General features: G+C 51.1%; 1 protein-coding gene and 1 long non-coding RNA gene across 2 annotated transcripts in view; both read right to left on the minus strand.

Annotated features, from left to right (window-relative positions):
• The window catches only part of gpatch3 (G patch domain containing 3), a 10,883-nt gene extending 5,965 nt beyond the window's left edge, over nucleotides 1–4,918 (minus strand). Inside the window, exons 1-5 of the mRNA XM_061259944.1 lie at nucleotides 4,423–4,918; nucleotides 2,279–2,736; nucleotides 1,363–1,537; nucleotides 1,160–1,219; nucleotides 296–417 (exon numbers count right to left, since the gene is read on the minus strand). Of these exons, the coding sequence (XP_061115928.1) occupies nucleotides 296–417; nucleotides 1,160–1,219; nucleotides 1,363–1,537; nucleotides 2,279–2,736; nucleotides 4,423–4,864 (1,257 nt within the window). The 5' untranslated portion in view covers nucleotides 4,865–4,918. The remainder of the gene's footprint in view (nucleotides 1–295; nucleotides 418–1,159; nucleotides 1,220–1,362; nucleotides 1,538–2,278; nucleotides 2,737–4,422) is intronic.
• A 1,240-nt stretch (nucleotides 4,919–6,158) lies between these two features.
• On the minus strand, nucleotides 6,159–7,896 carry LOC133108684 (uncharacterized). Its single transcript, XR_009704690.1, has 2 exons — nucleotides 7,740–7,896; nucleotides 6,159–7,224 (listed from the first exon to the last, which is right to left on the minus strand). It is a non-coding gene; the product is annotated as an uncharacterized LOC133108684 (long non-coding RNA).
• Between the last annotated feature and the right edge of the window lie 8,411 nt (nucleotides 7,897–16,307).

Below are 16,307 nucleotides of genomic sequence, written 5' to 3' on the forward strand. Positions count from 1 at the left end.
TCGCCAGAAATTTGTGATGTCAAAATGGGGTCACGAGCCAAAAAAGGTTGGGAACCACTGCTCTAGGGTCTTTCAGCACACTTATCCCTGGTTATGGGTACGCACTTTGTTGTACGTCGCTCTGGATAAGAGCGTCTGCCAAATGCCATTAATGTATTGTAATGTAATGGTAGGTGTATGAGGATATCGGCACTGAACATGCAGTGGAAAATCTGGTGATTAGAGAGAATCTGTGATGAGTTTCTCCTTGCTCAGGAAGTTCTGATCTGATTGGCCAATCAGCAAGTCCCCTCACCTTTGTGAACCTCTCAAAGCTTCCAATTGGCTGCTGCTGGACAGACCCCTCCTCCAGTCCCGCCCTCAGCCTCGTCTCGCGGCGCATCTGCACGAAGTCTCGAGCATCCATGTCACCACCATCTACGAGCAACAGTCACCATGACAACACCTGCAGCAACACAGTCAGCATGACAACACCTGCAGCAACACAGTCAGCATGACAACACCTGCAGCAACACAGTCAGCATGACAACACCTGCAGCAACACAGTCAGCATGACAACACCCCTTCTGCAGCAACACAGTCAGCATGACAACACCTGCAGCAACACAGTCAGCATGACAACACCCCTTCTGCAGCACCACACCTCCGCTGTGTTTCATCAGAACCCATTATTATGTATTGGTGACAGATTGTTTATAAAGGTCTAGATCCCTTAAATTTACTATGTGAACAGACCCTGTGTGCAGGTGCATGTGTGCGTACGGTTATAATTATAGTGCCCATGTTTTCAGGTTCTACCAGGCTTCTGCATAATTACTGCGGAGGCAGAGGCCCTGACAGAGGAGGGCCTGACAGAGGAGGGCCTGACAGAGGAGGGCCTGACAGAGGAGGGCCTGACAGAGGAGGGAGGGCCTGACAGAGGAGGGAGGGCCTGACAGAGGGGGGAGGGCCTGACAGAGGGGGGAGGGCCTGACAGAGGAGGGCCTGACAGAGGAGGGCCTGACAGAGGAGGGAGGGCCTGACAGAGGGGGGAGGGCCTGACAGAGGGGGGAGGGCCTGACAGAGGAGGGCCTGACAGAGGAGGGCCTGACAGAGGAGGGCCTGACAAAGCAGGGAGGGCCTGAGAGAGGAGGGCATGAGAGGCGTAGGTATCCAGCACCTTTGTCGTAGTAAACACTCATATCCACGTCCCAGTCATCGGCCGTCTGCTCATCGAAATCTGTGCAGGAGAAAGAAACCAAACCAGAGATCAGCGATTCTCAGCATTACAGGGCTTCATCTCCATATCTAGTTTTATCACTGAACTCATGCCCACAGAACTCTATGGTGGTAGTGTATTATTGAACTCTATGGTGGCCGTACCCCCCTCCTCCTCCTGCCAGTATTGGGCGTCGGTGTAGAACACCAGGCCGGAGCCGCCCTTCTCCCACTTGAGCTCGATCTCCTCCTCGTACAGACGCTCGCGGCTGCGCTCCTGACTCGTCACGTCCTCGTGCAGAGCCTCGTGCCGCTCCCACTCCTCACAGCGGTCGTCGTCCTGGAAACGACACACACACTTCCAGTCTTTATTTTGGTCCACATTGACACAGTACATTATCAGGGTCCAAATATATTTCAGATGCATTCTGATGTCCTTAACTTCAGTAGAAGTATGCCCGTCGAGATTTATCAAACAAAATACAGAATAGACATTGGCATCTCAATCGCTTCAGGAAGAAACATCTTTAGTGATAATATGAACATTCTGTCATGTCAGGCCTTGAACAGCCCACAGTAATAAATGTTTATTATTTATGAGACACTGATTCAGCCTGGCGGCATGGATGGTGCAGTGTGTAGCACTGCCGCCTCACAGCAAGGAGGTCCTGGGTTGGAATCCCGGTCGGCCGGGGCCTCTCTGTGCGGAGTTTGCATGTTCTCCCCGTGTCTGCGTGGGTTTCCTCCAGGTACTCCGGTTTCCTCTCACAGTCCAAAGACATGCATGTTAGGCTGATTGGAGAGTCTAAAATTGCCCGTAGGTATGAGTGTGTGAGTGAATGGTGTGTGTGCCCTGCGATAGACTGGCGACCTGTCCAGGGTGTATTCCTGCCTTTTGCCCAATGTATGCTGGGATAGGCTCCAGCCCCCCTGCGACCCTGTTCAGGATAAGCGGGTTCGGTGAATGGAGGGATGATTCAGCCTCCTGTTGCTGAGCATGATGTAAGCAGCAGGTCATGGCGCGTGGCCCGGCCATCATCACACACAGCCTGTTACCCATAACCCCACGGGTCGTACTCACATCATCAGGGCCGGACTCAGACTCCTCCCCCTCTGGGCCGGTGGTTGGCGTGGTGATGGGGGCGGGGCTGCAGATCTCCTCCCCCTCTGGGCCGGTGGTTGCCGTGGTGATGGGGGCGGGGCTGCAGATCTCCTCCCCGGTCGCCGTGTACACGGCCTCCGCCACCGGCCGCACTGTGGGCGTGTCCTGGTACAGGAAGGGCACGTTGCCGTAGCGACGGCGGGAGGCGGTCTGGGGGAAGGAGAGGCCCAGCTGCCGGATGAGGCGGGGGGGCAGGCGGCAGGCCTGGATCAGCCGCAGGAACACGCCCACCGGCGTACCCACGCTGCCCTGGGGCATCAGCGCGGGGGGGTTCATCTCCACCAGGCCGCGAAGGTCCTGCGCGGTCACCCGCTCCGACAGGCCCCCCCCCCGCCACCTCTGCTCCGCCTTCGTCCTGTACGGGAACGCCCCCGTGCCTGAGCCAATGAGAGAGCAGTGTCAGAGTAAAACCACGCCCCCTGGAACACGACTGCACATTCAGCCAAACACAATGCAGCAGGACAGGGATCAACAGTCTGCAGCCGGGGTCCGCACTCCTGGCCCTGGAGAGCCACAGGGTGTGCTGGGGTCCGCACTCCTGGCCCTGGAGAGCCACAGGGTGTGCTGGGGTCCGCACTCCTGGCCCTGGAGAGCCACAGGGTGTGCTGGGGTCCGCACTCCTGGCCCTGGAGAGCCACAGGGTGTGCTGGGGTCCGCACTCCTGGCCCTGGAGAGCCACAGGGTGTGCTGGGGTCCGCACTCCTGGCCCTGGAGAGCCACAGGGTGTGCTGGGGTCCGCACTCCTGGCACTGGAGAGCTACAGGGTGTGCTGGGGTCCGCACTCCTGGCCCTGGAGAGCCACAGGGTGTGCTGGGGTCCGCACTCCTGGCACTGGAGAGCCACAGGGTGTGCTGGGGTCCGCACTCCTGGCACTGGAGAGCCACAGGGTGTGCTGGGGTCCGCACTCCTGGTCCTGGAGAGCCACAGGGTGTGCTGGGGTCCGCACTCCTGGTGCTGGAGAGCTACAGGGTGTGCTGGGGTCCGCACTCCTGGCACTGGAGAGCTACAGGGTGTGCTGGGGTCCGCACTCCTGGTCCTGGAGAGCCACAGGGTGTGCTGGGGTCCGCACTCCTGGCACTGGAGAGCTACAGGGTGTGCTGGGGTCCGCACTCCTGGCACTGGAGAGCTACAGGGTTAATTACAGTTAACTCACCTGGTTTCTTGGGTGTGAATTGGTTGCTGATATTAAAGCTTGCTGTAAGGTGGATTTCTTCACTTTGAAGGAGGGAGGCTACTGACTCCTATAGGCTTCAAGTCTATATGCTAAACTAAGCTAACACGTGACGCTAACATGGAAATTGAGCCAGTGAATGCACAAAAATGAAAATGAAATCGAACATCTCGTCCAAGTCGGAAAAAGGGTAATTTCCCAAAATGTTGGTGTTTTCCTTTAAGGCAAAAACAAAACACCCAGCACACCCTGCGGCTCTCCAGCACCCCCTGCAGCTCTCCCGGAGCAGGAGTGAGGACCCCAGCACACCCTGCGGCTCTCCAGGACCAGGAGTGAGAACCACTGGCCTACATATAAGAGACATGACTGGGACCTGGAAGGTGTGACCACAATAAGATCTGAGCAAACCCCGGATCAAGGCTCGCTCCAAGGGGACTGGCCCCTGCTTAGTTTAAGTGACTTTGGATTGAGAGCATCAGCTAAATAACTAATGTAATGTAATTATCAACTCTGGTCCCTAAATTTTGTAATTAGTGCAAGAGATTGGCCAGACTGTCTTCACACCAGACTCCCACAGGCTGAGAAACCAACAGTTCTGGCCGAGAGGAGTGAGAGTCCCTGCGATAGGATCTCACCTGATTTTCCTTTTAACTCACATATTAATTTTCAAGTGTTTGATATTTTAATGAGCTTCAGTACGTCAATACTCATTGCAGGGGTTTCAGTGAACAGGCTTTAGCATCAGTTATTTTAACAGAAAAGTAGAGCTATGTTGGTCACTGGTTAAACACAGTGAAATCGCCGTTTGATGCATATTTGTTAAAAGTAAACTTCTCTGTCTAAGAAGCTCTGCGCTTCGTTTATTTGCTAAGCGGAAGCTAGTCAATCTTACCGGTCTCATCAGACACCTTTACCCTCCTGATCACACAGCGCCTTGCGAGCCAGTTCCCTTTCGAGTCGATCCACTGATTCCCGGCGTACATCTTCATAAATCTGTCCGCCTCGCCGGCGTGGACCGACACCACGCAACAGCATGTTTTCTCGTCTTTGGACGCGGCGACGCGTCTCCTGATTTCCGCGGACTCGGAGCTGCCTTCTTCAACGCAGACAGTTTCTTGCGGAACAGCTGGTGGGTCTTCGCGAGTCTGCTCCGGGTTCTGGGTTCGTGCGGACTCCGCTGGGTCTTTGAGGACTTCCGGTCGGTGTCGGTAGTGAAAACAGAAGAAACCTCCGCTTTCTATAAACTGACTGAAATAGTTCCTTAGGTCCGCTGATCGAAATGGTGCCGGAATATTACTGACGACAAAATACAAAACATTTGCGGATTCCGCCATGACACCTGCGTCACTGGAACGTCTTCTTCCTTTTCGTCATACGTCATTTGGTCATTTCCGGCTAACGTACATTTCCTAGTAACGACCATAGCAACCATAGAGTTCAGTGAGTCAGAGAGCTTTCAAAATTCAGTTCCAGAACTATAACTACTCTACCGAATGCAGAATATAAACCTCAACTCAGTTTACAAAGAATTAAACTTTTTTATACATCGTAAAGTCACAGTCAAAGTCACTTACCAAACAGTTATTGTGGCAAATTCATCACTCACCCACTTTTTGTTTTCACCTGAAAGCCAACGACTTATTCACGTGAAATTAGTCGTTTTTTGGTTGTTTGTTTTTTAAGCAAACATCTATGATTGTCCAACTTGATTTATTTTAAGGGGATGTTCTGCTTATTTTTGAACATACATGACAAGACAGAAGAAACCATATGGACAGCCAAGCTGTTAATGTGTAATAAGAGTAAAAACACTCAGCCCAAAGCCTGTATGAAATGCCATGTTGGCATGAGGTTCCCAGCCACAACCCTTCCTGTATGGTGTCCCCATCTACATCTGCTTAAATACACAAGGAGGGCATACTCCCATCTACATCTGCTTAAATACACAAGGAGGGCAGACTCCCATCTACATCTGCTTAAATACACAAGGAGGGCAGACTCCCATCTACATCTGCTTAAATACACAAGGAGGGCAGACTCCCATCTACATCTGCTTAAATACACAAGGAGGGCAGACTTCCTACTCTAAACAAAAACAAACAAAAAAATTTCAGGGTTGAATCAAAACCCGCTGGAAAAGCTGAATGTGTTTATAGTTTCCGTCAGACCACAGAACCGCTGGTAGGCCTGGTGCTTTCTAGAGCGTGTGAGCGCTGTCTCGTCTGATGTCTGCAGTGACTGAGAAGTCTCTGAAAATGTCAAACACCTCTTAATGACTTGAGAAGGGCCGCTCTGTTCTATAGCCCATTTCAAGTTGATGAGACTCATTTTAATTTCCGCTCTGACAGGTTTGTCTCAGGCACTTCACAGCCTCATGCCAGTGACCTCCAGTGACCTCACTCACAGCAGCAGATTCCAATTTCTGACACTGCCCCTCCCTCCCACACAGCGTACAGAGGGACTGGAGGGTAACTGCCCCTCCCTCTCACACAGCGTACAGAGGAACTGGAGAGGGTAGGAGGGACTGCACGCTGAGGGCAAAAGAGCTCACTGCCCAAAAAAAACCACACCGGTCATATGTTTTTTGATGTGGTGGCGTTTGTGAAAGAATGGTTGTTTTGGTCCAGATGTTTTGGATAAATATTTATTAAAATGTACATTTTATGACATATTTTCACAATATGCTTTTCATATGAAATGTAACGATTGTTAAACAAGTTTCAAAATACCATTGGAGAAGTTTTATTTTGCGTTCAAAAGTCTGATATTCCCCATTGACTTTAATGGGAGCTCCAGTGTTCTTCACTCAACCGGCTGCCCTCTGGGACTGCACACACTCAGCCTCTAACGCATGTCTCTGTGTCCCAGCGCGACAGCGCTGTACATGAACACTCATACTCTGAGGAAATTACAGTCAGCATCTTTTCAAAATGGAAATGCACTGGCAGGAATGAATGGTCTGTGAAAGGAAGCCCAGTAGAAACTTGGTTACACATTGTTACACATTATTACACATTGTTACGCAGTAACACATTGTTACGCAGTAACACATTGTTACACATTGTTACACATAGTTACGCATTGTTACACATTGTTACACATTGTTACTCATTGTTACTCATTGTTACACACATTGTTACACATTGTTACGCACATTGTTACACAGATGGCTAAGAGGCTCCCATAGCACTGGGACTGTCAGCAGCACCTGAGTCTTAAAATGGAAATTCCAGCCAATATGGCCGAGCAGTGGGGGAGATTAGAAGTGAACATGGAGGAGTCTGTCTGTCTGTCTGTCTGTCTGTCTGACAGAATGGGGCAGTACATTACATTTTTTACATCAATGGCGTTTGGCAGACACTCTTATCCACATGGATGGGGCGGGGATGGGGCGGGCTGGCGTGTCTCTGGCTCGGTGGGGGGGGGGGGGGGGGTCTCTCAATCTTACTGAGCGTGTGCACAAGGCCTTCGGGAACCAGCTCTTCAACAGCCCTGCCCATCTGGCCCCACCCACGCCCCTGGCCCTGCCCAGCCGGCTGTTAACCCACTCCCCGGTACTGATGGCACTGTTGGAGCGGGGTGCTCAGGACTTGGGATGGGGAGGGGGGGGCCCTGCATCCCCCACCATGTGTGGCCCCCCAGGCAGGAGTCACTGAGGGGGGTGGTCCAGGGTTCGGGCCGTCTGTCTGCACACCTGCACAACACAACCCCACCTTCACTAAACAGCCCTCCATGAAGGAATACATCCTGTAACTATGAGTTTCATCACTTTACATGTTTAACTGCATAGACAGCTGCTTTATTAGTTTATTATACTGTTGTCAGGATAAAGGCACCTTAGCTGAGAAAAGGTATTAAGGCTTAATACCTTTTCTCAGTTAAGTTATGTTATGTTAATAATTAAGCCATGTACAGCTAATCAGATAGCAAGTTGTCGAGTTACCCATCATTCCTGCTACAGCAGCCCCAGGGTGCTAGCAAGATATACACAAGCTCTTTGCATGGTAACCTGAAAGTATGCTGATGATCAAATCGAACCACACAGTAATATAACAATAAACAATGGGAAGTTCCAAATGTACACCTGGAGAAATATAAAATAATAATATTAGCTGCCAGCAAGCAAGTTATATGATTAACAGCATTCTCTACATTTCTCATATGCAGAATAATCATGCCGGCTCCAGTTCTACATTGAGCGCTACCTACCTTATCTTCCTTCTTTTCTGTAGGACATAACAAACGAATGGGATTTCAATAGAATCGATTTCTTCGGCGATTAAAAATGCAATGGCCAGGTCCGCCATGTTCAGTTTGTCTTATTCTTTGGCTTCTCCTCTGGCAGGATCCCGCCACCCAGGGGCGTTGCTGCCACCTACTGGTGGTTGGAATGAGTGGCCAAGGGCCCACCGTAGATGTGGATTAGGGGTCTGGATTTGGGCGTCTTGATTCCCGTCTTCTGCGAAAAAGTGTGTCTGACGAAGATATTCCCGAAAATTCCTGAGTTCCTGTTTTTTCGAGGAAAAAATAATCGCGGCAACTGTATTTTCTGTGACAATCCGAAACACGAATGTTCGACACTGTCACCGAACTCTAATGAATGATGTTCATCTGTGTGTCCATCCGTGTTTATAGTTCCAGACATCCGTGAGCAACCAAATCAACGTCATACGTCTGCAACCTGTTTTAGGTTACGATTATTCAGAGACAGAATAAAACCTTCACAAAAACACAAACATTGTAGTGACGTGACATAATTCACCTACGGAACCTTGTGTGTGTGTGATAAGTGTTCCGCACAGACTGTAATAAGGTGCGGAACCAGGTTGATATATACATGATTGCATGTTTGTTCTAATCAGGTTGCTCTTCCTGTTAACTGACAAGTTCCATAGTAAAGAAAACAATTAACCTGGATACTCCGCCTCTGACTCCCATTCTTCGGCGCTTCATTGGTGACCCCGACGTAGGTCTCGTAGAAGTCTCCGAGACCGAAGTGAACATGGCGAACAACGTCAATTTTTTGAGATTGCCGGAGTTCTGGGAGTCGTCAGCGGCAGCGTGGTTCGCGCAGGCTGAGGCTCAGTTTGCCATCCGCGCCATTGTTGAGGATGACGCGCGCTACTTTCACGTCGTCGCGGCGCTTGGTAGCTCCACCTCGGCCAGGACAGTTGGATTTATTACGTCCCCTCCTGAACATGACAAGTACACGGCGTTTAAGGCTCACCTCCTCAGGACTTTCGAACTGTCGCGGTCTGAGCGAGCCCGGCGTCTGCTCTCAGTCAAGAGCCTTGGGGACGACAAGCCATCCGTCCACATGGAGAGGCTGCTGGGGTGGCTAGGTAAGGAGGAGCCATGTTTCTTGTTCATTGAGATATTCCTTCAGAGCATGCCGCCACATGTACAGACGGCGTTAGCTAACACGACCATTACAGATCCCCGTAAGTTAGCTGAAGAGGCCGACCGTTTTTTTTTAGCAACACAGCGGTCTGACCCGGAAATAATGGCCCCGACACGTAGTTACGAAACCCCGGCCAGAGATATGCTAGCCAGCAGGGAGCCTGTAGCCTCTAACAGCCGTACAGACACAGGCATGTGTTCTCTCCACAAGCGTTTCGGCGCGAAGGCAAGGAGATGCTACCCCCCGTGTAGTTACAAGTCGGCGGGAAACGCGGGAGCCTGCGCTCAGTAGTGGCTGTGAGCGCAGGCGTATCAAGCCGACTGTTGTTTATCAGAGACACCCTCTCCGGGCGCAAGTTCCTCTGCGACACCGGCGCTCAGAGGAGCGTCCTACCAGCGACGGTGAGCGACACCGCTGGGGGAGAAAATGGCCCGCGCTTGTCATCCGCTAATGGCGCTCCTATCCGCACCTACGGAACTAAGACAGTAGACTTGTGTTTTGGAGGTCAGCGGTTTACATAGCGTTTTGTCACAGCGGACATTTCTTTTCCCCTCCTGGGTGCTGATTTCTTGTGCGCTCACGGACTGTTAGTAGATGTCAAGAATAACCGCCTGATAGATGCGATGACATTCTCCTCTTTCGCATGTGTCCGCGATGAGGCGACGTACGTCTTTCAGATTCACTATCAGGAAGTGACAAATATCAGCGCCTGCTCGGCGAGTTTCCCAGCCTGACACAGCCCACTTTTTCCGCCGCCACCGCCAAACACGGAGTGGAGCACCACGTGGTTACTGAAGGACCACCTGTCTATGCTAGAGCCCGGCGGCTCAACCCGGAGAGGTTAGCGGTCGCTAAAGCTGAGTTTACCAACATGGAGCGCCTAGGCATCATTCGCCGCTCGGACAGCCCCTGGGCCTCGCCCCTCCACATCGTCCCAAAACCCGACGGTGGGTGGCGACCATGCGGTGACTACCGCCGCCTCAATGACGCTACCACTCCTGACCGTTATCCAGTCCCCCACATTCAGGACTTCTCCGCGCACTTGGCGAAGTGTCTGTTCGGGTTATCCTCCATCCGTTTCCTCGGACATATCATCGACAAAGATGGGGCAGAAGGCCGTCTCCGCTTTCCCACGGCCGCCCACAGCCCGGGCGCTCCGAGAGTTTCTGGGGATGGTGACGTTTTATCACCGTTTCATCCGCCAGGCGGCCCATACCATACATCCATTATATGAAGCCTTAAAAGGGAAGTCTCCCAACCAGGCCATTGACTGGACGGCCGAGAGAGAGGCCGCTTTCCATGCCACCAAGGCAGCCCTGAGCCAGGCTGCTATGTTGGCTCACCCGTCACTCAAAGCCCCTGTCGCCATCACTACCGACCCATCGGACTACGCCGTTGGAGCTGTGCATGAACAGTGGGTTAATGGTGCTTGGCAGCCACTCGCCTTTTTCAGCCGGCAGTTGACCCCCAGGGAGCGCAAATACAGCGCTTTCGATAGAGAGCTCCTGGCCCTTTGGTTGGCGGTCCGCCACTTCCGGTTCGTGGTGGAAGGTCGTACGTTTACGGCATTCGTGGATCACAAACCACTCACATTTGCCATGTCCAAGGTGGCAGAGCCATGGTCCGCCCGCCAGCAACGACAGCTTTCGTACATTTCTGAGTACACCACGGACATCCAACACATCGCTGGTAAGACCAACTTGGTCGCGGACTGCCTCTCCAGGGCAGTAGTCGGGACTGTTCAGCTGGGCCTCGATTACCTCCGCATGGCAGCGGATCAGGTTTCTGACGTTGGATTACAAGCCCTTAAGTCTACAGATACTGGATTACGCCTTGAAAGTGTCAAGGTCGGCGACTCAGACGCACATGTGTTGTGCGACACCTCCACCGGCCAACCTCGTCCTTTGGTCCCTACAAGCTGGAGACGAGCTGTTTTCAAGGCGGTGCACAACCTTTCCCACCCCGGCAGGAAGCCATCCGTAAGATTAGTCTCTCAGAAGTTCGTGTGGCAAGGTCTTAAGAAAGATGTGAAACAGTGGGTTGACGAGTGTGTGGCCTGTCAACGCGCCAAAGTGCACCAGCACACTAAAGCCCCTTTCGAGCCTTTCACGGTTCCCGAGAGGAGATTTGACCACGTTAACGTCGACCTTGTGGGACCACTGCCCTCTTCTCAAGGTTTCACCTACCTCCTCACGATGGTGGACAGGACGACCCGTTGGCCCGAGGCCGTTCCCCTCTCCTCGACGTCAGCTTCCGACGTGAGCCGCGCTTTCATCGGCACGTGGGTCGCGAGGTTCGGAACCCCGTCTGACCTCTCCTCCGATCGTGGCTCGCAGTTCACCTCAGAGCTTTGGACCGCGGTTGCGGAGGGTCTGGGAGTTAAACTGCATCGCACCACCGCCTACCACCCCCAAGCTAATGGCTTGTGTGAAAGATTCCATCGCTCCATGAAGGCAGCTCTGCGGGCTGGCTTAACGGACGGCAACTGGGTGGATAAGCTCCCGTGGGTCATGCTAGGCCTCAGGAGCGCCCCTAAAGAGGACCTACAAGCCTCGTCAGCCGAGCTCGTCTACGGGCAGACTCTGCGGGTCCCCGGGGATTTCATTCCGGAGACCACTGTCCCCTGGTCAGCGGCCAGGCAACGCTCCTCTCTGCTCGATACTGCTAAGGGGTTCGCACCCATTCCCACGTCGCAACACGGCACCCCTACATTCCAGGTGCCCCGCGACCTACGCTCCGCGGAGTTCGTTTTCGTGCGTCATGATGCACACCGTGGACCATTACGCCCTCCGTATGACGGACCGTTCAGAGTTCTGCAGCACGGAGAAAAGAGCTTGGTAGTGGACTTGGATGGTAGGGCGGACACTATCTCCATCGATAGGGTCAAACCCGCCCACATGGACGTTTCCCGGCCGTTGGAGTTGGGCCGAGCCCCACGCCGAGGCCGCCCTCCTGTGGTTGCGACCCCGGACACGCCCTCGTCTCCGGATCCAGGGGACGGCACAGCCTTACCTGCTGCGCTTCCCTCCGCACATCTTGTGTCACACACCCGGCGTGGTCGGCTCATAGTTCCTCCCCGACGAGGGGATTTTGACTATGGGTGAATTCTGGGGGGGCTTGTGTAGTGACGTGACATAATTCACCTACGGAACCTTGTGTGTGTGTGATAAGTGTTCCGCACAGACTGTAATAAGGTGCGGAACCAGGTTGATATATACATGATTGCATGTTTGTTCTAATCAGGTTGCTCTTCCTGTTAACTGACAAGTTCCATAGTAAAGAAAACAATTAACCTGGATACTCCGCCTCTGACTCCCATTCTTCGGCGCTTCAACATGATACTTCCCCAAGTTTTTTCGTGTTCGTTTTTCCCCAGTGCATTAATTTGAGTGTAATTTATATCCTATATAAAAATAGAAAATGTTTTATTTGACTGCGTTGGAATGTCCATACAGTGATTTACATTGAAATTATTGTAATTTAGCAGACGCTCTTATCCCGAGCGACATACAGTAAAGTGCAAATCAAACCCCGGGACGAGTGGGTTCACCCTAGAGGACGGTACCGTTCCCAGTCCTAGAGTGCTCACATAATAAACTTGAACAAATCCATTTTCCAAGTCGTAATACCCCAGTTGGCACAGTTTCCACAGACTCTGGGGACATTGAACACCAGACGAGCTGCAGCGGTCTGGATCAATTGTAGGGGTCCGACAGCAGATGCTGGAAGGCCAGACATCAGAGAATTGCAGTAGTCCAGGCCGGACAGGACCATCGCTTGAACAAGGAGCTGAGTGGAGTAGGTGGTGAGGAATAAATGGAAGAACCCGGGTCACCATAGCCATGTTCTCGGAGAGGAACAGCCTGTCCAGGTTCCGTGCACTGGGGGATGAGGTCACTGTGGTGTCCCCTAGTGATGAGGTCACTGTGGTGTCCCCTAGTGAAATGGAAAAATTAGAGAAGGGAGAGGTTAGAGTAGGGATGAACATTAGCTCTGTCATACATGGGTTGAGCTTTAGGTGTTGGTTATCCATCCAGCTCTGGATGTCTCTCAGGCAGGTGGAGATACGGGAAGAGACCTGTGTCTGATGGGGGAAAGGAGAGAAAGAGTTGGGTGTCATTAGCATAACAATGATATGACATAAGCACAGAACTACAGCCTACAACAACCTGCATAACAATAAAAAAAGGGTAATAAATCTGATCCTTGTAGAAGCTCCCAGACACTCGTTTCCTGCTGTATATGAGTTCAACAACCTATAACATGGAGGTTAAAAATACCTGCCAAATTCCCTGGCCTTCACCTTTCCTTAACAACCCAGTTTTGATTCATAGGCAATAAAGACGTCCCAAGGTGCTACTGGAAGATGCCATAAAATGGCAAACGGCCTTGCTGCACCGCGCGGGTGCTCACGGCAAGACTGAAACCCGCCTCTAGGGTTACCTGCGGGCACACTCCCCCTCACTCCGCTGGTTTGTCGGTGTTTGTAATCTAGTGTCAATGTACCTCTGGGCAGAACAGTGCACACACACTCAGTGAGCACTTGATTAGGTAGACCTGTACACCAGTTTGTTAATCCAAATATTTTATCACCTGTACCTGCTCACCTCTCACCTGTACCTGTTCACCTCTTACCTCTCCAGCCACTGAAGGCCCACACATACACACATACACATACCTACTGTACACACACATACAGCGCACACACACCAACTGCACACACACACACACACACACACACACATACACACACACACACATAACACAGCACATAGCAGGGATGAGAGGATGAGGAGAAGGAGGAAGAACTGTAACAGCTCCACTGTGAACACCAGAACACCAGTATGTAAAACATCAGCAGATTAATCATCATCAGCAGATTAATCAGGATCCCTGATGTCAGTGATCAATGTGTGGATTTTTTGGTGAGGGAGATGATGTTCAACTCCCACTTGAGGTCCTGGGAGATGATGGTTCCCAGAAAGTGGCATGACTCCATAATGTTGACAGGGGAGACTCTCAAGGTGATGGGGGCGGGTGGGGCTTATATCTTTCTGAAGTCTACAACCATCTCCACTGTCTTCACAGCGTTGAGCTCCAAGTTGTTCTGACTGCACCAGGTCACCAGATGGTCAATCTTCCACCTGTAGGCAGACACATCCCCACCAAAGATGAGTCCAATAAGGGTGGTGTCGTCCGCAAACTTCAGGAGCTTGACAGACTGGAAGTGCAGCTGTTGGTGTACAGGGAAAGAGCAGAGGGGAAAGAACGCAGCCTTGGGGGGACCGGTGCTGATGGTCCGGGAGTCAGAGACATGGTTTCCCAGCTTTACGTGCTGCCTCCTGTCAGACAGGAAGTCTGTGATCCACCTGCAGGTCGAATCAGGCACGTTCAGCTGGAAGAGCTTGTCCTGTAGCAGAGTTGGCATTATTGTGTTATTATTGAAGTGAGTGCTGTCTAAGCAACAATAAACACCCATTATAATTAAATATTATACGTAACTGTTGGTGAAATTCTGTTGAAATGTGAAGCATAGAATATGGAGAAAATCATTCACACACTCGGCCTTTCAACAAGGCTTCTGTTTGTGGGGTGGATGTTGCCTGAGTGTCTGAACATGCTCTCTACCTCCCCCTGCAGGCCAGTGCACTGAAGTTCATGCCGGGTTTGAAGAGTAAAACAGGAACTTTGTGTTGATGTGGAACTGCAGAGTTGATTTTAGGGGTATGAACAGACAGATAAGAAGCTCACACAACAATTCACACAGCAACTAAACTCACTCCACACTGTGTGTGTGTGTGTGTGTGTGTGTGTTTGTGTGTGTGCATATGTCTGCATAAATGTGTGTTTGTGCTTGTGTGGGTGTGTGGGTGTGTATGTGCCTGTGTGTGTGTGGCGTAAGTGTGTGTCTACATATGTCTGCATGAGTATGTGTCTGTGTGTAATAGTGTGTGCATATGTATTTTTGTGTGTGCGCCTATGTGTGTGTATGTACCTGCTTGTGTGCCTGTGTGTATGTGTGCATGTGTGTGTATGTCTTTGTGCCTGTATGTGTGTGTGCCTTTGTGCCTGTATGTGTATGTGAGTATGTATGTGTGCCTTTCTGCCTGTATGTGTATGTGCATATGTATGTGTTTTGTGTGTGTGTGTGTGTGTGTGTGTGTGTGTGTATGTCTTTTTCTGTGTATTTGTTATTTTATTGTATTTGAGCACGGGGGTATCTAGGTGTGCAACTCTTGTGCTGAAATCTGTAAGGTCAACAGACACGTCCCTGCTACCAGCTTACTCTCACAATAAATCAATCAGCTTATCAAGAGCAAGCCTCCGCTTGGTACCACAGAGATAACCGCTCCCTAACGAGCACACGGCCTTCAGGACACAGTGTTTCATCCTCTGAGCGTCTCTAATGCTGCAGCCTCATGAATATATCTCACATTGGGCCCCAGAACCCTAATGTTCTAATATTGTTTTTGGGCCCCTGTCTGTCAGAGCCCTGCCTGGTGGTGCAGAAGAACGGACCCATTTCATTACACATGTACTCAAGCCTGTGTTCTATAATATTATTAACATACCTAAGAATAGAGTTCATAGCAACATGATAAACAACAGTCAATTTTTGGTTTTCATACCCTAGTCCATAACCAAGAGTCACACATCTCAGTTTGTGTAGTTAGACCCACATTCTGTGAAGCTATGCTTGTTATTGTCTTGGTTTCAGAGGCATTATGTGTTCTGTGTTTGATGAATTGTGTGTGGGGTAGAGCGGGGTTTCTGGAACATTTTGATGAAGACATCACAACTGTCAGTCACTGCAGCTGAAGCCCTACAGTGGGGACCCAGGAGTCCCTCCTTTTGTGCAGGTCTCATTCCACCCATAAACTGTAATGAGCTGTTCATTGACAATAACAAATGTTAGTAAGTCTACTAATGGATAAGAGGGTAACCCTTCAGATCACATGATGTCAGAAACCGCTCTGAATAAATGTCCCATATTCACTTCTCAGAACTTTTAATCAGTCAGGACTAGCTGATGATTTCATTTGTGGCAGAAGGCAGTGTAACTGATCGCAGTGGGGCTGATTGCAGTGTTGCTGAATGCAGTGTGGCTGATTGCAGTGTTGCTGAATGCAGTGTGGCTGATCGCAGTGTAGCTGATCGCAGTGTGGCTGATTGCAGTGTTGCTGAATGCAGTGTGGCTGATCGCAGTGTAGCTGATCACAGTGTGGCTGATCGCAGTGGGGCTGATCGCAGTGTGGCTGATCGCAGTGTGGCTGATCGCAGTGTGGCTGATCGCAGTGTAGCTGATCACAGTGTGGCTGATTGCAGTGTTGCTGAATGCAGTGTGGCTGATCGCAGTGTAGCTGATCACAGTGTGG

This window comes from Conger conger, chromosome 1, assembly GCF_963514075.1.
Source record: "Conger conger chromosome 1, fConCon1.1, whole genome shotgun sequence".
Lineage (NCBI taxonomy): Eukaryota > Metazoa > Chordata > Actinopteri > Anguilliformes > Congridae > Conger > Conger conger.